Source organism: Erpetoichthys calabaricus, chromosome 13, assembly GCF_900747795.2.
Source record: "Erpetoichthys calabaricus chromosome 13, fErpCal1.3, whole genome shotgun sequence".
NCBI lineage: Eukaryota > Metazoa > Chordata > Cladistia > Polypteriformes > Polypteridae > Erpetoichthys > Erpetoichthys calabaricus.
The window spans coordinates 3770146-3789958 of record NC_041406.2 but is presented as its reverse complement, the minus strand read 5'-3'; the positions used below and the strand labels follow the sequence as shown (position 1 = coordinate 3789958).

Below are 19813 nucleotides of genomic sequence, written 5' to 3'. Positions count from 1 at the left end.
ACCTCTCAAGCTCCATCAGGTTGGATGGGAAGCGTCGGTGCACAGCCATTTTAAGATCTCTCCAGAGATGTTCAATCAGATTCAAGTCTGGGCTCTGGCTGGGCCACTCAAGGACATTCACAGAGTTGTCCTGAAGCCACTCCTTTGATATCTTGGCTGTGTGCTTAGAGTCGTTGTCCTGCTGAAAGATGAACCGTCGCCCCAGTCTGAGGTCAAGAGCGCTCTGGAGCAGGTTTTCATCCTGGATGTCTCTGTACATTGCTGCAGTCATCTTTCCCTTTATCCTGACTAGTCTCCCAGTTCCCCACAGCATGATGCTGCCACCACCATGCTTCACTGTAGGGATGGTATTGGCCTGGTGATGAGCGGTGCCAGGTTTCCTCCAAACGTGATGCCTGGCATTCACACCAAAGAGTTCAATCTTTGTCTCATCAGACCAGAGAATTTTCTTTCTCATGGTCTGAGAGTCCTTCAGGTGCCTTTTGGCAAACTCCAGGCGGGCTGCCATGTGCCTTTTACTAAGGAGTGGCTTCCGTCTGGACACTCTACCATACAGGCCTGATTGGTGGATTGCTGCAGAGATGGTTGTCCTTCTGGAAGGTTCTCCTCTCTCCACAGAGGACCTCTGGAGCTCTGACAGAGTGACCATCGGGTTCCTGGTCACCTCCCTGACTAAGGCCCTTCTCCCCTGATCACTCAGTTTAGATGGCCGGCCAGCACTAGGAAGAGTCCTGGTGGTTTCAAACTTCTTCCACTTACGGATGATGGAGGCCACTGTGCTCATTGGGACCTTCAAAGCAGCAGAAATTTTTCTTTAACCTTCCCCAGATTTGTGCCTTGAGACAATCCTGTCTCGGAGGTCTACAGACAATTCCTTTGACTTCATGCTTGGTTTGTGCTCTGACATGAACTGTCAGCTGTGGGACCTTCTATAGACAGGTGTGTGCCTTTCCAAATCATGTCCAGTCAACTGAATTTACCACAGGTGGACTCCAATGAAGCTGCAGAAACATCTCAAGGATGATCAGGGGAAACAGGAGGCACCTGAGCTCAATTTGGAGCTTCATGGCAAAGGCTGTGAATACTTATGTACATGTGCTTTCTCAGTTTTTGTATTTTTAATAAATTTGCAAAAACCTCAAGTAAACTTTTTTCACGTTGTCATTATGGGGTGTTGTGTGCAGAATTCTGAGGAAAAAAATGAATTTAATCCATTTTGGAATAAGGCTGTGACATAACAAAATGTGGAAAAAGTGATGAAGCGCTGTGAATACTTTCCGGAAGCACTGTACTGTATATGGATAATGGATGATTGGAATTGATCGTTCCGCTGTTTCCCATGGACTCGGGTGAGCTTCTCGATGACCTTACTGTTCTGTATCATGGCGCAGACTGACTGTATGGCTTTTATTGTGAAGATTTGTCTGCTGCTAGGAGTCCACATCTATTTGTAGTCTTTGTCTCACCTGCTGCCCACGGGGGCTGAAACTGTGGACTTACATGTGAGCTCTGGAAGGGGGACTGGGGGAGTGATATTCGTACTGTATATAGAGATATTTTTTTGTATCATCCCATGTAAGAGTTATTTTGGGTTGGGGGGACGGCATATGGAAGGAACTGTTTTACTTTTCTGTCTTTTCTGTGATGTAATCATAGGCCTCCTGTGTTTATGGAGATTGATCATTACTCGTTTTTTTCTTGGACTATAAATGGTTCGGCATCAGGGGTGACTAAACATTTTAAAATAAGGTGTGTACGGGGGGGCTCTACAGGGTGTGACATTGGCCTATCCTTTTTATCGTCTGACGCCAATCAGGACAGGTTAGTGGTAACGAGCGTCTCGTGTCAGTATGGCGGGCCGAAGTGTTACAGCAGTCCTTCAGGACATGTTTGCGTTTTTTGCTAGTGTTTAAAACAATGTGCTCAGTTTCACCAAATGAAAGATTTTGGATTTAAATTTAATTAACGCATTGACTGACAACTGTGAGAATTTTCGGTTCTGCGCACCTCATTAGATTTTTATTAGAGAAAACCATTTTTATGGTGAGTTTTTCTCAGTAACAAAAACAAAATTAGAATTGGATTAACACCCTGGTTTTACATTTACTGTGGTGGGCTGGCGCCCTGCCTGGGGTTTGTTGTTTGCCTTGCACCCTGTGCTGGCTGGGATTGGCTCCAGCAGACCCCCGTGACCCTGTAGTTAGGATATAGCGGGTTGAGTAATGGATGGATGGATTTTACATTTACCTATCAATACTCTGGCAGTTTTCGTTATCGGATCAGACCCCAGAGTGCCGACTCCAAACCTGCCCTCATCTGCAGACAATGAGAAACCATCTTTGGCCAGAGGGTGCCCCCCTCTTTATAAGGCTCGGGGGGCATTCTGGTGAGCCACATCAGACAGCAGACATCCTAGGAGACACCGACCTCAGGATATAAACACGGGCATGGAAATGCAATGTGAAAGGAGAAGAACTGAGGCAGCCAATTTGTTAAAATATTCTTTCCTGTTTCTTCAATTCTCCAGTGCTTCTGTTTTTGCCACCTTTCTTGTGATACCACAGATGATTAATCAGGAGGTGCAGGTCAATACAACTTGGAAATCGATGACATGCAGAGGGAGGAATGACATCACAAAGATGGCCTCCAGTCTTGTGACAAACATTCAGGAGATGCTGACATCCCACCTGCCCATGTGATATGACAGTGGTGTGACCTGACAAGCACAGCAAGTGGCAGAAATACATTGACTGCAAAAATTAGGGTGGAATCGATCAACACACATTATAAATATGCAGGGTTAGGGTTAGTAATGAAAGATAAAGACTTGACAAGAGCAGACTCCATTAGTGGGCTGTATAGTATGAACATTGATACAGCTTATGGAATAAAGAAACATCAAATAGAGACAAAATGGTGGTATTCTATAAGCATGTCATGTTTAAGCCTGACTCATCTTACACCGTCCATCTGTTTTCAAACCCGCCTATCCATCAATCAGCAAAACGACCCACCTTAACAATAACTGAAGATCTGCACTGCTCAGCATCTTCTAACCTAAAGTGCTGTCCTGTCTGCTCAGGCCAAGTGGCATTCCACTGTGAACATCTCCTGATATTCCAGATGGGACTTCACATCTCTAGAACGCTTACACAAACAACGCAGAGTTCTGATAAGAGCAGAAAGCCCCCACGAGCCTGGATCATAACTTTCTTTTCACCTAATGAGTCCAAAATAATGTCAGGCTGAGATTTGTGGCTCTCTGAGGTGCTGCCCCCAAATACACTGCTAGGTAACTTGATATACTGGAAGAAAAAAACATTAACACTCCGGCAGAAATAAGCAGAAGAGCTTTAAGTGTGTGTGTGTGTGTGTGTGTGTCAGTCACTAATGTGTGTATAAAACAAACCAGACCTTTACTACTGTCTCAGTAACTAATTACCAGACATACTGTATGTATACAGCCACGCTGGAAAGTTTGTGAACCAGAGCAGAATCTGAGATTTTTAAAGTATATTTAATTAGAATATGTCTGAAAATGTCCCTTCAGCAAAAAAACACACACACAGTATATACAATAAGTGACCCCTGAGATCTGTGACATACAAGAAGATAAAGAGTGTCCTTCACATCTATCTATCTAATCCTGCCAACTATGCTATCTATCTGTCTGTCTGTCTGTCTGTCTGTCTATTATATAGTGCCTTTCTCTATCTATCTAATCTATCTATCTATCTATCTATCTATCTATCTATCATTTTTATACTGCCTTTCGTATCTATTTATCTATCTATCTATTTATTATATAGTGCATTTCATATCTATCTATCTATTATATAGTGCCTTTCTCTATCTATCTATCTAGACTACTAAGCACTGTTGTAAGTCGCTCTGGATAAGAGTGTCTGCTAAATGATGTAAATGTAAATGTAAATATCTATCTATCTTTTTATGCCTTTCTCTATCTCTCTATCTATCTCTCTATCTATTATATAGTGCCTTTCTCTATCTATCTCTCTATCATTTTATGCCTTTCTCTATCGCTCTCTATCTATCTATTATATAGTGCATTTCATATCTATCTATCTATCTATCTATCTATCTATCTATCTATCTATCTATCTATCTATCTATCTATCTATCTATCTATCTATCTATCTATCTATCTATCTATCTAGTCACTTCACCAAACCCAACAGGCATTACCATGAATCAATGAAGCTGTGTCACTTGTCACATATGCACATCAGAGAGTCACCAGTCGAGTTCTTCGCCCCGAAGAGGTGCTGCCACTATCTATCTTGTCTTCTTTCTTCCTGCTCAGTGCAGACAAACCACCCAGTGAGGACAACTGACTCCACCCCTTCTGGTCCCTTGGCCATAAAAGTGAGACCACCCAGGAGGAGACGTCACTTCTGGTTGAAGCGACCTGAGGAAAGGAGCTCCACAGCCTGTTTGTAATTTCTGTCACCATGTTGAATGTTAAGGGGCCGCCTTTTTTATTTCTTGTTGAACACCATTGTGTGTTATTTTTGTTAAATTATACAAGTAAAAGGGGACAGCCGGGTTGGCACCTCAAAAATTCATTTCAGTATCAGCCTGTCATTCACTCGGATGACCACACATTGTATTATTATGATTATTGCTTCTTTGCCAGCATTACTGGACTTCTCTTATTTTGTGGACTGTGTGATATTTCACTGTACTGAAGGTTGAATTGTTACTTACTGGATCCCCACGTAGGCCGGGTTCTCCTCGAGTTCCTGGTGTTCCTCTTGATCCAGGACTTCCCTAAAAATTCAGAAAAAGACAACATGATTACATGTTTATTTTGATAAACATACATTACAAGTGTAACAGTCCTCAGATATTTCTTTATGGATTTTGAAGTCAATACTGAATGCTGAAAAATGAGTTCATGATTTTGTTTTCAGTTGGCTAGATTACTGTAACGCACTCCTCTCAGGACCACCCAAAATAGACATCAATCGATTACAGCGAGTGCAGAATTGAGCAGCCAGAATCTTAACTAGGAAAAGTTAACCCGAGCACATCTTGCCCTAATAGAAAATCTTTTGTTTCTTGTTTTCCCGGTGCTCGTGTCCGAGATGTGACGAGACGTGCACCGGCGATCTACAAGAACAGGGCAGTTGGAGCCATTGTTATACATGCTGGCGTAAACGACATAAGGCACCGACAGTCGGAGATCCTCAAGGCAGACTTCACTGCATTATTAAAGACACAAAGGAGAGGACCCCATCGGCAAAGATCTTCATCTCGGGTCCACTCCCTCTCGTCAGACGATCAAACGAGTATTACAGTCGTCTGCTTGGTTTAAACAACTGGCTGCAGGGCTTCTGCAAGAATCAAGACATCGGGTTCATTAACAACTGGGACCTCTTTTGGGAAAGACCGCGTTTCTTCAAGCGAGATGGCCTGCATCCGAACAACTTCGGCGCCCGGGTCCTCTCCGAAAACATATCGAAGGTAATTCGTTTATCTTGACTATCTATCTCTGCTTTTAACCCCTTCCGAAATGCCACTCCTGTGTTTGGTCATGATAATTGTTTAAAAAAATCTTCCATAAAAGTGCGCAACATAAATACTGTAATAACCAATCTTAATGCACATAGAAAATCTAGGCAATACGGCATAAACGCCAATAATTTAATTAAAGTTACTACTTTAGATGAACAATGTATTAAAACTGTAAAAACAGATCATAGATTAAATAAAAAATACACGCAGAGCGGCGCTAATAAAAATAACTTAATTCCTGTTCCCTATATCAATAACGCACATAGTATTCATCTCTGCTCCTCCGAAACATTGAATATGGCACTATTAAATATTAGAGCTTTAACTAACAAGACGTTTTTTATCAACGACATTATTAGTGAAAAAAAAATAGATTTTATTGCACTAAGTGAAACGTGGCTTAGCTCAGATGGCGCAGCTATTTTAATCGAATCTGCGCCTCCGGATTACAGTTTTACTCGTGCTGATCGCCAAGGAAAGAGAGGTGGAGGGCTAGCAAACATTTACTCAAGCAGGTTAAAATGTAAAAATGTCAGTTTTGGTAAGTTCAAGTCTTTTGAGTATCTCGCCATTGTTATTCAGGGAGATTCTCACGTTCTAGTATTATCCGTGTATAGACCTCCTAAATTCAACGCGTCTTTCTTTGAGGAATTCTCTGACTTGATGTCAATCTTAATTACGAACTATGACGCACTCTTAATAGTCGGCGACTTTAATTTTCATGTAGATAATCAATGTGACCAAAAAGTAAAAGAATTTATGAACCTCTTGGACTCTTTTGATTTGAGACAGCTCGTTAATCAGCCTACACATAAAGCAGGTCATACGTTAGACTTAGTAATTACTAAAGGACTAAAAGTTGATATAAAGCAGGTCATTGATACGGGTCTTTCAGACCATTTTCTTCTACTTTTTAATATAGAAATAATGATAGAAAACACTCATGAGAAGCATATTGTTAAAAAACGCTTCTTTGACTCATCAGCAACTTTAAAACTTACAAACATTCTAACCAATCAGTCCGTTTATAGTGCCAACTATAATAGCGAGGAGAATGTAAATAGTAAGGTGGAAAGATTTAATACTAAAGTGAGGGCTGCTGTTGACATAGTTGCACCTGAAAAGACAGTTAAAAAATCTTCTAGCATTGTTATACCTTGGAAGACCCAAAGAGTGTCTGATTTAAAGAGAACATGCCGTAGAGCTGAGCGTAAATGGAGGAAGACTAAACTAACTATTGACTATGAGATATTAAAAGTTAAAATAACAGAATACAATAACACAGTCCGTCTTGAGAGGCGCTGCTATTTCTCTAAGATTATAAATAACAATGCTAGTAATCCCAGAGTCTTATTCTCTACGACTGATCATCTGTTAAACCAGGTAACTCAAAGCAATGCCTCCTAAGTACTTCCAGTAAAACCTGTGAGGCTATCGCTGTATTTTTCAATCAAAAAATTAATGATATTAGAAATAACATAGTATATCTCCCCAACACTAAGGATCCCCCGAAACCCCAGTACTCCATAATAAATAAATTAGAGTCTTTCACTAGGATAGATTTACCTGATTTACATAAAATAATTTCTCAAATGAAACCCTCCACCTGTGCCCTTGACCCAATACCAACAAATTTTTTCAAAGAAGTATCGGGCATGCTTATTGATAATGTTCTTGACATAGTAAATTCGTCATTAGATACGGGGGTCTTCCCAGACTGTCTTAAGACTGCGGTAGTTAAACCCCTACTTAAGAAAAATAATCTCGATCCCTCTGCTCTTGAAAATTATAGACCCATCTCTAACCTGCCTTTCTTAAGTAAAATTCTAGAGAAGGCAGTCATTATGCAGTTAAATGAGCACCTCAATAAACATGCTATTCTTGAGAAGTTTCAGTCAGGTTTTAGAACAAATCACAGCACAGAAACTGCACTCGTTAAAGTAGTAAATGACTTGTGGGTAAATGTAGACAGAGGCCATTTATCTGTTCTCATCCTCTTAGATCTGAGTGCCGCATTTGACACTATTGATCATAATATTCTTAAGAATCGCCTTAGTCAATGGGTGGTCCTCTCTGGCAGTGTCTTAAATTGGTTTGAATCCTACCTGGCAGGGAGAAAATTCTTTGTTAGTTGTGGTAATTATAACTCAAAGACACATGATATTCTATATGGTGTTCCACAAGGCTCTATCCTGGGTCCGCTGCTCTTCTCAATCTACATGCTTCCATTAGGTCAGATTATCTCGGGACATAACGTGAGCTACCACAGCTATGCTGATGACACACAGCTGTATTTATCAATAGCACCTGATGACCCCAAATCTCTTGATTCGCTAACACAATGTCTAACCTGTATCTCAGAATGGACGAATAGTAACTTTCTCAAATTAAATAAAGAAAAAACCGAAATCTTAGTGATTGGCAATAATGGATACAATGAGGCTATTAGAAATAAACTGGATGCATTAGGATTAAAAGTCAAATCGGAGGTAAAAAGCTTAGGGGTAACCGTTGATTGTAATCTGAATTTTAAATCGCATATTAATAAAATCACTAGGACAGCATTTTTTCACCTAAGGAACATAGCAAAAGTTAGACCTCTTATATCATCGAAAGATGCAGAGAAATTAGTTCATGCGTTTGTCTTTAGTCGGCTAGATTACTGTAATGCACTCCTCTCAGGACTACCCAAAAAAGACATCAATCGTTTGCAGTTAGTGCAGAATGCAGCTGCTAGAATCCTTACCAGGAAAAGAAAATCCGAACACATTTCTCCAGTTTTGATGTCACTACACTGGTTACCTGTGTCATTCAGAATTGACTTTAAAATTCTGCTTATGGTTTGTAAAGCTTTAAATAATCTCGCCCCGTCTTATATATCGGAATGTCTGACACCTTATATTCCAAATCGCAACCTCAGATCCTCAACTGAGTGTCTCCTTAGAATTCCAAGAGCAAAACTTAAAAGAAGTGGTGAGGCGGGCGGCCTTCTGCTGTTATGCACCTAAAATCTGGAATAGCCTGCCAGTAGGAATTCGCCAGGCTAATACAGTGGAGCACTTTAAAAAACTACTGAAAACACATTACTTTAACATGGCCTTCTCATAACTTCACTGTAATTTAATCCTGACACTCTGTATATCCAATTCATTATACAGTAATCCCTCGCTATATCGCGCTTCGCCCTTCGCGGCTTCACTCCATCGCGGATTTTATATGTAAGCATATTTAAATATATATCGCGGATTTTTCGCTGCTTCGCGGGTTTTTGAGGACAATGGGTCTTTTAATTTCTGGTACATGCTTCCTCAGTTGGTTTGCCCAGTTGATTTCATACAAGGGAGGCTATTGGCAGATGGCTGAGAAGCTACCCAGCTTACTTTTCTTTCTCTCTCTCTTGCGCTGACTATCTGTGATCCTGACGTAGGGGGTGTGAGCAGGGGGGCTGTTCGCACACCTAGACGATACGGACGCTCGTCTAAAAATGCTGAAAGATTATCTTCACTTTGCTACCTTCTGTGTGCAGCTTTTAAGTATGCTGCACGGTGCTTCGCATACTTAAAAGCTCAAAGGGCACTTATTGATTTTTTTATCTGTCTCCTCTCTCTCTGTCTCTCTCTGCTCCTGACGGAGGGGGTGTGAGCTGCCGCCTTCAACAGCTTTGTGCCGCGGTGCTTCGCATACTTAAAAGCAAACAGCACTATTGATTTATTTGCTCCTTTGAAGAGGAAGATATGTTTGCATTCTTTTAATTGTGAGACTGAACTGTCATCTCTGTCTTGTCATGGAGCAGTTTAAACTTTTGAAAAAGAGACAAATGTTTGTTTGCAATGTTTGAATAACGTTCCTGTCTCTCTACAACCTCCTGTGTTTCTGCGCAAATCTGTGACCCAAGCATGACAATATAAAAATAACCATATAAACATATGGTTTCTACTTCGCGGATTTTCTTATTTCGTGGGTGGCTCTGGAACGCAACCCCCGCGATGGAGGAGGGATTACTGTAATAACTATTCATTCAAAATTTGTACTAACCCCTACTCTCTCTTCTGTTTCCTTTTCCGGTGTCCTATTGGTGGTGGCTTGTGCCACCACCATCTACCCAAAGCACCATGATGTTCCAACAATGATGGATGGATTAAAAGCCAGAAGTCTGTATAACCATCAGCATCAAGTGACTCCGTGAGAACCCTAACTACAAAGAGGACTATTTCATTTATGTTAGGTAGAATGCCCAGAGGGGACTGGGCGGTCTCGTGGCCTGGAACCCCTACAGATTTTATTTTTTTCTCCAGCCTTCTGGAGTTTTTTTTTGTTTTTTCTGTCCACCCTGGCCATCGGACCTTACTCCTTTCTATGTTAACTAATGTTGTCTTATTTTAATTTCTTATTTGTCTTTTATTCTTCTTTTCTTCATTATGTAAAGCACTTTGAGCTACTTTTTGTATGAAAATGTGCTATATAAATAAATGTTGTTGTTGTTGTTGTTGTATCACGTTAGTCTTAGCGTCACTACACTGGTTACCTGTGTCATTTAGAATTGACTTTAAAATACTGCTGACGGTTTACAAAGCCTTTAATTAACTCATCCCGTTCTCTATCTCAGAAAGCCTCTCACCTTACACCCCAAATCGTAACCTTAGATCATCAAATGAGGGTCTGCTTAGAATTCCAAAAGCTAAACTTAAAAGAAGTGGTGAGGCTGGCGGCCTTCTGCTGTTATGCTCCTAAAATCTACAGTATGAGTTTACTGATAGATTTTCGCCAGGCTGATACGGTGCAGCACTTTAATAAACTGCTGAAAACTCGTTATTGTAACATGGCTTTCTCGTAGCTTCATTTCAGTGTAACCCTGATATTCTGTATATGCATTGATTTATCATTTCTTTCATGGCTTTGCAGTCCATACTAACCCCTACTTTCTCTGCTGTTCTCTTTCCAGTTTTCTGTGGTGGCCATCAGCAACCCCACCACCTGATCAGGGCACCGTGCTGTCCCCACATTGATGGATTGAAGGTCCACATGACCAGCATCATCTAATTCTTCAATGTGAAGCCTGAAAAGCATGAGGACTGATTGAGATCATTAATGTTAGGGGGGCTGGGTGGTCCCTTGGCCTTGGGACCTCTGTAAATTTTTTTTTTTCTTCAGCCCTCTGAAGTTTTTTTTGTTTTTTCTGTCCTCCCGTCCATCAGACCTTACTTTATTCTTTGTTACTTAGTATTACCTAGTCTTATTTTTATATTTTTCTTTTGTCTTTCTTCATTTTGTTAAGCTATATCATTTGTATGAAAATGTGCTCTAGAAATAATTGTTGTTGTTGTTGTAAGAGCTGACAATCAATGAGTGCCCACCTGGAAGTCCCACTTATAACATGCAGTGACAAGGAATAAGAAACGCGGCTCTTTTGGACTCCATAAATAGAATAGCTCGTCTGTCTGATGTCTCATGTTTTACACACCACAACAGAAAAGAAGAAAAGATTGCAGCTGAATTTGCTGTACCCGTTAACCTTTCATACGGTCAGGCAGCAAGCTATTGGTTGTCAGAAAAAGGGGCGAGCATGACTGCGCTGGAAAGTTGTCTCACGGTCGTTAAATTTGACACGGCCAGCGTTTTTTTTATTATTTAAATTAAAATGGTCCGGCGATGAGATCAAGAACAACGGTGGGTAAGTGTGACATACTCTCTGACCATAAGTCACGTAATGTGACATCAGCTTTGAATTATTAGATAGACTTTATTAATCCTGAGGGGATTTCAATTGCATACAGCAGCAGAAGCATAAAAAGCAAGAATATGGACTCACATGATCAATCAATCAATCAATCAATCAAACAATCAACTTAGCAAGTATTTTGGGTGAAAGAATTGAATTGCCTGATACAGGTGGGTAGAAAAGACCCCCAGAGGCACTTCTTAGTACACCGTGGTGGAATTAGCCTGTGGCTAAAATTGCTCCAAGAGAGAGAGAGCGCCACTTGGAGGGGATTTTTCATGATGGCATCCAATTTTGCCACCATCCTCTTTTCCACGATGGTTTCCAGTGTGTCTGGTTGCTCAGGTTGCTTCCCCAGGAGACGCAGCAGAGACCACCACACTGGATTCTATAGACTGGTAGGAAGTCCCGTCTGCTTTGGGCCTTCTTGTGTTGTCAGACCAGTCCAGTTTGCTGGTCTTTGTAGCTCTACACCATTTCCACGTCCTCCCCCTGGATGGTGACTGGTCTCAGAGGGTCCACCTCCAGCTCTTTTGTCTTGCTGATGTTGAGTTGCAGGTTGTCGTCCCTGCACCGCAAGATGCAGTCCCCCATAACCTTCCTGTACTTCGACTCATCTCCGTTATTCATTGTCATGCAAGTGCGAGTAGGAGGACGTTGTATGGACCAAGTGAAGGTAATTCCACACCAGGCTGGGGGGTGGCAGAGTGCACTAAACCTTCTCCTGTTGTCTTAGCAGACCAGCCACAGGAAAACCTGTCTGACCTAGCCTGGACGACGTCATTCACGGTTCTGGTGCCAAAGCTGAGGTCACTTCCGGTTCCGGCCCCAGAGATGACGCCAGAAGAAGGTCACTTCTGGTATTTCTCCTTAAATCCTCCATCTTCCAAAACCTGAGTCAGTTCATGTCTGGACTCCAATTAAGACACTCTATCTATCGAAATCAACCCATTGCAGCAAGGGATAACATATGGGTGGCTGCCTCAAACCTTAATAAGTGTGTTGAGTACTCACTTCACATCATGCAGACTATGATGGACGAGTCATCTGAACATTTCTGTAGATGGCAGTGCAGTGTGGGTTGTAGATCTCTTGTGTGCTTTGAACTTTGGATGAATTTGTTTGGTAATTCGTAGCTCATTGACCCGACCCTGTCCCCAGTCAGCCCATCTCCTGCTCTTGCTTTCTTTCAGCCATGGCTGCCTTTACCCTTGATGGTGGACTCTAAGAATTATTCTGATTATCTATTTCTAACTTCATTCAAGTATTATTGTAATTATTAGATATAGATTGTTATAGATTGTTTACATTTTGATTTTTTTTTTTAATTTATAACGTTGTTATTTAATAATGTAAAAATAATAAAAGAAAAGGTATTGTGTTAGGCAGGTTTTGTGACAGAAAATACCCAAACAGAAGTGAGGATGGAGCAGCGGCCTCTTGTGTTAGCCGCTTGACATCTCACCTGAGAGACGAGGGATCAGCAGAGCCAACATTTACATAAGAGTACAGTAAAGGGAAATAATTCAGAAATAAAGGGAGTGTGAGGGACCCCTAACCAATCAAGCGAGAAAAGCCTAATGGACGGAGATCCGAGTAAACCGTGACACGTACCGTTTTTCCAGTGTGGCCGATTTCTCCTTTTTGCCCAGAATGCCCTTGGTCTCCCTAAAACAAGTTGAAAAAATAAATAAAATAATAATAATAATAATAACAATAATAAGACAACATCATTAATATGAATTCTAGTTCAAATACAAACAAAAATAGAGAATAATGTCGACCGAACCTCCTCTCCTGAAATACCGTGCAAGCCATCTTCGCCATTTTCTCCCTGCAACACACAAATTAATATCAATACACATCCCTAGAGAATAAAGAGCCCAATAACATCGACCTGCTTAGCAGATGGCAAAGAAAAAGTTTACCTTTTCACCTGAGATGCCTCGGGATCCCTGAAAAATAAAAAGTAAACAGTTTTCAGTAAATGATACGTTTACCGATTTTCTTTGTAAATGGAATTTCATCATTCCAGGTATTCACCAGTTGATGTTCAAATCTTAAAGCAAATGCGCGTCGCAGAAGGACGCAACTCCAGGAGGAGAAGCCAGCAAACGCCCTGTGAGTGGGTGACACGTGCCCAGTGTTTGCTGTTCACTCTCATTATACGGGACGTCTGGACGGACCCCCAGGCCTTTATGAAAGGGTCAAATGTCATGAAAGGAGTCTGTGGCTTTGGCTATTTTAACTAAATAAATAAATAAATAATAAAGGCGAGCTTATTATGGGGGGGGTGCAGTTATGCGTGTGTGTGGTGGTAGTGTAGCAGAGAGACTCCAGGGTTGAATTGGTGGGATCGGCTAATCATGTGCAGATACATGCAGTTCAGTTGATTGCCACGTTAATGCTCTGGAGGTCCGTAATTAGCGCCAGCACACTGGCATCCCATGAACTATAAGAGCGGCCTGAGCAGAGAGAAAGGAGTGGAGCGGAGCATCACGCACGTTACGAGACAATGAAAAGAAAACAGAGGCAGGACTGTGGTGGGGCTGGCACCACAGAGGGCAGGCGGGCAGTCAGTCAGGAATGGCATGGCCCCAAGAGGAGCAGGCGTATGGCGTTGGAGGGGTATGGCCGCTCCCTGCTCAGCAATGTAAGGTGGGGGTTTGGCAGATGCTGACTGTGCATGTTGGAGGACATCACCTCATGCTGAGAAGACCCCCGAGAACAGAAGGTGGCACCAGGTTGTGTTTAACCTCTTTTTAAAGGAATATTTATTGGTTTGATTATTTATTGAGACATTTTAACCTCCACATCACAGATTATTTATTTATTTATTTATTCAGAAGAAGGCCCTTCACTTTTTGAACGCTGTCTGGTTTGATGGCACTATGCCAGGGGTCCCCAATCACGGTCCTGGAGGGCCACAGTGGCTGCAGCTTTTCCTTCCAGCCAGTTTCCTAATTAGAAGACGGTCCTTGCTGATAATGAAACTTGGTATTTAAATTTAAATTATTATATTTAAATTTGAATTGCAGTGTAGACTTTCTTTCTCTGAGAATGTTATCCATGTGTTTTGTGGACAAGAATAGATTTAAACTTAACGGTCCTTCCAATTCCCCTCTCACTTATTTATTTATTTATTTTTTTAACCCAGGTGGTCTGTGGTGGGTGGGCGGCACGGTGGTGCAGTGGGTAACGCTGCTGCCTTGCAGTTGGGAGACCTGGGTTCGCTTCCCGGGTCCTCCCTGCGTGGAGTTTGCATATTCTCCCCGTGTATGCGTGGGTTTCCTCCGGGCGCTCCGGTTTCCTCCCACAGTCCAAAGACGTGCAGGTTAGGTGGATTGGCGATTCTAAATTGGCCCTCGTGTCTGCTAGGTGTATGGTTGTGTGCCCTGTGGTGAGTTGGCACCCTGCCCGGGATTGGTTCCTGCCTTGTATATAAAAATATAAGATCCCAGATCTCTGCATCACAGTACAAACCAAATACTAGCTTAGCAGACCCTGTCTCACATTGCACTCAGCACTTTAGTAATTTTAATCCTGTAACTGAGCAGGAAGTATTAAGTTTAATTTCTAAAATGAAGCCCACTACTTGTTCCCTAGATCCAGTGCCAACAAAACTAGTAAAAAGTGCAATGGATGTTCTTGCAGCGCCTATCCTAAACATTATCAATAGTTCACTATTGCATGGCACAGTACCTGATACACTAAAAGTGTCAGTCATTAAACCATCACTTAAAAAGTCAGACCTTGACCCACATATACTAAATAATTATAGGCCTATTCCAAATTTACCGTTTCTCTCTAAAATACTAGAAAAAGTAGTCGCCAGTCAGCTTCAGACACACCTTACGCATTACAATTTATTTGAGAAATTCCAGTCTGGTTTTCGCACTGGTCATAGTACAGAAACGGCACTAACACGGGTTGTAAATGACATTCTGATATCCTCTGATGAAGGAAATGTTGTTGGACTTAAGTGCAGCGTTTGACACCATCGACCATTCTATTTTACTGCACAGGCTAGAAAATGATGTTGGGCTTACAGGCACCGTGCTCGCTTGGTTTAGTTCTTATTTATCAAATCGATTCCAATATGTACAGAAATGTGCTGACAGGACTCCATCATTATACACAGAAGTTCAATATGGTGTCCCGCAGCATTCAGTACTGGGACCTTTACTGTTTTCACTTTACATGCTTCCACTGGGATCTCTCATTAGGAAACATCATGTTAATGTTCACTCGTACGTAGATGACACCCAGTTATACCTTTCATTTAAATCAGATGAAGTTTCTCCAATGCTGTCTTTAATTAGTTGTGTTAGTGAATTAAAGGAGTGGATGAATAAGAACTACTTGTCTTTAAATACAGATAAAACAGAGATGTTAATTGTTGGAGGGAATGATGCTGATCACAACAATATTTTGTCATCATTTAGCTCAGTGGGAATCCCAGTCAATTTTACTGAATCCGCCTGCAATCTAGGAGTTATCTTTGACTCTAGCATGTCATTTAAAGCGCATATTACAAAGTTGTCCAAATCATGTTTCTTCCATCTTAAAAATGTTAGGAAATTAAGGCGCTTTTTTAAATAAACAGGATTCTGAGAAACTAATTCATGCATTTATCTCTAGTAGGATTGACTACTGCAATGCGGTGTTCACTGGATGTTCAAACTGTTCTTTATACAGCCTCCAGTTAATCCAAAATGCGGCTGCGAGAATTATTACAAGAACTAGAAAATACGAACACATAACTCCAGTTCTTAAATCCTTACACTGGCTCCCGGTTAAGTTTAGGGCAGATTTCAAAATCCTGCTTTTAACATATAAAGCATTAAATGGTGGAGGTCCGGCTTACTTGTCTGAACTTATCATGACTTACAAACCAGAGCGCACATTAAGATCTCAAGATGCCGGTCTGCTTATGATTCCAAGGATTAATAAAATAGCAGTAGGAGGTCGAGCTTTTAGTTACAGGGCCCCTAAACCGTGGACTGGTCTGCCTGCTACTTAAGAGATGCCCCTTCAGTCTCAGCTTTTAAATCCCGGATGAAGACTCACTACTTCAGTTTAGCACACCCTGACTAGAGCTGCTGATTAACTGTACAGACTGCATCTCTGTTGTTAATCATTAGCACTTAAACATAAGTAACATGACAGTTAGAATTGTATACTAACCCTCACTTATTCTGTTTTTCTTCTCGGTACTCAAATGTGGCACTTGGTGCCACGGCCCACCTGCCAAGTTGTTTTGCCTGCCTAGGAAAAGTCATCCCAGATGGAGGATCGCAGGAATCGTGGGAAAGAGGGGTCCTTTCATCGGATTGGCTGGCCCAGCACTGTTTCAGCCATGGAATGGCCAAATGGGGGAGGCAGCATGAAGGATGAGGTCTCCAGGACTCTACACAAATCCAAATCTTATTATGGGATATATCATCTACTGTTAAATTCTGCTATGTAATTCTAAAATTTATATTTTTTATTTCTTACTATATTGAGGAATTGTTCTGTTCTGTGTACTGTATTGTATTGTATTGACCCCCTTCTTTTGATATTCACTGCACGCCCAACCTACCTGGAAAGGGGTCTCTCTTTGAACTGCCTTTCCCAAGGTTTCTTCCATTTTTCCCTACTAGGTTTTTTTGGGAGTTTTTCCTTGTCTTCTTAGAGAGTCCAGGCTGGGGGGGCTGTCAAGAGGCAGGGCCTGTTAAAGCCCATTGCGGCACTTCCTGTGTGATTTTGGGCTATACAAAAATAAACTGTATTGTATTGTATTGTATTGTGCCCTGTGTTGGCTGGGATTGGTTCCAGCAGACCCCTGTGACCCTGTGTTCAGATTCAGTGGGTTGGAAAATGGATGGATGGATGGATGGATGGATGGAACACAGGTGGTTTAGGTGGGTGCCCTTTATCTGGAGGGTTGCTGGTTTATTGGTTATCTGCATTTCATTATTTGAATAATGTCTGGTTAACACTGGTGTACAAAAAAATATTTTTTGTTTGCTACTGGAAACTTCCAACCAGCTCTTTATTAAGTTTTTTACACTGATGTCATATGTGAAATTGGAATTAAGCTAGGGCGGCGCAGTGGGTAGTGCTGCTGCCTCGCAGTAAGGAGTCCTGGGTTCGCTTCCCGGGTCCTCCCTATGTGGAGTTTGCATGTTCTCCCCGTGTCTGCGTGGGTTTCCTCCCACAGTCCAAAGACATGCAGGTTAGGTGGATTGGCGATTCTAAATTGTCCCTATTGTGTGTGTGTGTGCTCTGCGGTAGGCTGGCGCCTCTGCCCGGGGTTTATTTCCTGCCTTGTGCCCTGTGTTGGCTGGGATTGGTTCCAGCAGAACCCCGTGACCCTGTAGTTAGGATATAGCGGGTTGGATAATGGATGGATGGATGGAATTAAGCTAGCACCTCAGGTTTTTGAGCTACACATCATTGACATTTTGACACTTTTAAATATCAATATATCAAGACAATATCTGGAGTTTGAACTCTGTCCCACCAAAATTGTTTTGATGTGTTTATTCTAATAACAAACCAGAGGACGATGCCAGCATGTTCTCCACAAGCTCAGCAGAACTCTCTGCTCTGTGACTGCCAAGGAAATTCTGGACAAGCTGCACAAAAGCCCATGCTGCTGATTCAGTGGGCTTCAGTTCCCTTTTGAAGTCATCGTCAAGCATCAGTTCACGGATATCGGGACCAACACAAACACCTTTCTTAGTTTTGGCTTCACTTATTTCTTAAATGCATTGCCGTTTCTGTCCAACTCCTTGACAAAATTTTCAAAGTAATGGTGAATCTAACAAACAAAATGTCCTGAAATGCAGTGTTAGGTTAAGGAAACAGTAAAACTGACTACCTACTGCAGCGTCAAGTCTGTGTTGTGTTATTATGCTTAAGAGTCACATAAGACTTGGTAATCAGTAACAAATATTTTTTCCACTAATTAAAAATGAATAATTTTTAAATAAAATTAATAATGACAAGGTAAACAACTCACAGCTGTTAGTAGCGTGTGGCCTCCCTAGTAGAATTACCGTTATTTGTCAAAATGGTTAACCATCTTTACTGTCCAGTCACCCTAGTTGTCCAAGACCTGGAACATCAGAACTAAAAAACGGGACGTGCTGTGGGACAAAAACAGTTTTCAGATTTGCAGTCAGCAAGTGAAATTTGTTAAAGAACCGGTGAAAGATTCCCACTAGCAAAATGCTTGTTGACCAGAGTAATTAAACAGGCAACAAATAAAACTTAAAAGCAGCGTCTAAAAACGAAAATAGGCAATTAAGGGTTTTGAATTGTAACTGGCAAGATAGCTAAAATCCCAAGAACTGTATTACTTTAGTAGTAAATAAATGGGGTCTAATTAAGAAATTGGTTCAAGTGAAAACCTGCAGCCACTGCGGCCCTCCTGAACTGTAATTGAGGACCTCTGATCAACAGCGTAACTAAAGTTTGTATTTGACAAATGAAAGCGCTGACAAGCCATAGAGTTAAACACCAACTATCATTATCAGCCAGGACTGAGGGCTCATTGGGAAAGTGGCTGGAATGAAAACCCGTAGCCACTGCGGCCCTCCAGGACCGTGATGGAGGACCCCCAGCACTATGCCCTTACACCTGCCTCATCTCAGTTCTGACTATCGACAGGCTGCCGAAGGACGTGGAACCAACCCGGAATGTCACCGTCACATTTTATGGGGTCGCGGTTTTATTTTTGGTACTTTTCCCTGATCCCCCCCCCCCACCCACCACCCCTATTTTATAGTTGCTGAGGGTAACTTCATTTGAAGCTAGGACCAGAGTTTAAATTTACTGATAGCTCAGTCTTGAGAGTATTCTGAAAATGTTCATTTGACTGAAGCGTTTGCTTCCCGTTTGATTTTCGTTATTTTAATTTTTGAGTTGAGAGCCATGTCCTCGGAGGAATATGTCCCCATTTTGTTCTGTCAAATAAGGACAGAATTTCTTTTGGAGGTTCTTGCTTGTGTTTTAAAGTCCCTTGAGTATGGGAAAGGCGCTATATAAATAAAATTAATTATTATTGTTATTATCCTCGGGTCCTCCCTGCGTGGAGTTTGCATGTTCTCCCTGTGTCTGTGTAGACTATAACAACAACAACATAATAATAATAACAATAACCTCAGGGCGGCAGGTTGGCGCAGTGGTAGTGCTGCTGCCTCGCAGTTAGGTGACCTGGGTTCACTTCCCAGGTCCTCCCTGTGTGGAGTTTGCATGTTCTCCCCTTGTCTGCATGAGTTTCCTCCCACAGTCCAAAGAGATGCAGGTTAGGTGCATTGGGGGTCCTAAATTGTGTGCTTGGTGTGTGTGTGCCCTGCGGTGGGCTGGCACCCTGCCTGGGGTTTGTTTCCTGCCTTGCGCCCTGTGTTGGCTGGGATTGGCTCCAGCAGACCCCCGTAACCCTGTAGTTAGGATATAGCGAGTTGGATAATGGATGGATGGATGTTATTATCCTCGCTTCCACTCTGACTAGCCCATTTGATGAAATACACTCCATTATTAAATGACGTTTCTCTTTTGTCCTGT

At 41.9% G+C, this 19813-nt stretch overlaps 1 protein-coding gene across 1 annotated transcript in view; it reads right to left on the bottom strand.

The window, feature by feature from the left end:
* LOC114663936 (collagen alpha-6(VI) chain-like) overlaps positions 1-19813 on the bottom strand; it is a 208342-nt gene that overhangs the window by 106181 nt on the left and 82348 nt on the right. Inside the window, exons 16-19 of the mRNA XM_051936116.1 lie at positions 13186-13212; positions 13047-13091; positions 12872-12925; positions 4729-4791 (exon numbers count right to left, since the gene is read on the bottom strand). Of these exons, the coding sequence (XP_051792076.1) occupies positions 4729-4791; positions 12872-12925; positions 13047-13091; positions 13186-13212 (189 nt within the window). The remainder of the gene's footprint in view (positions 1-4728; positions 4792-12871; positions 12926-13046; positions 13092-13185; positions 13213-19813) is intronic.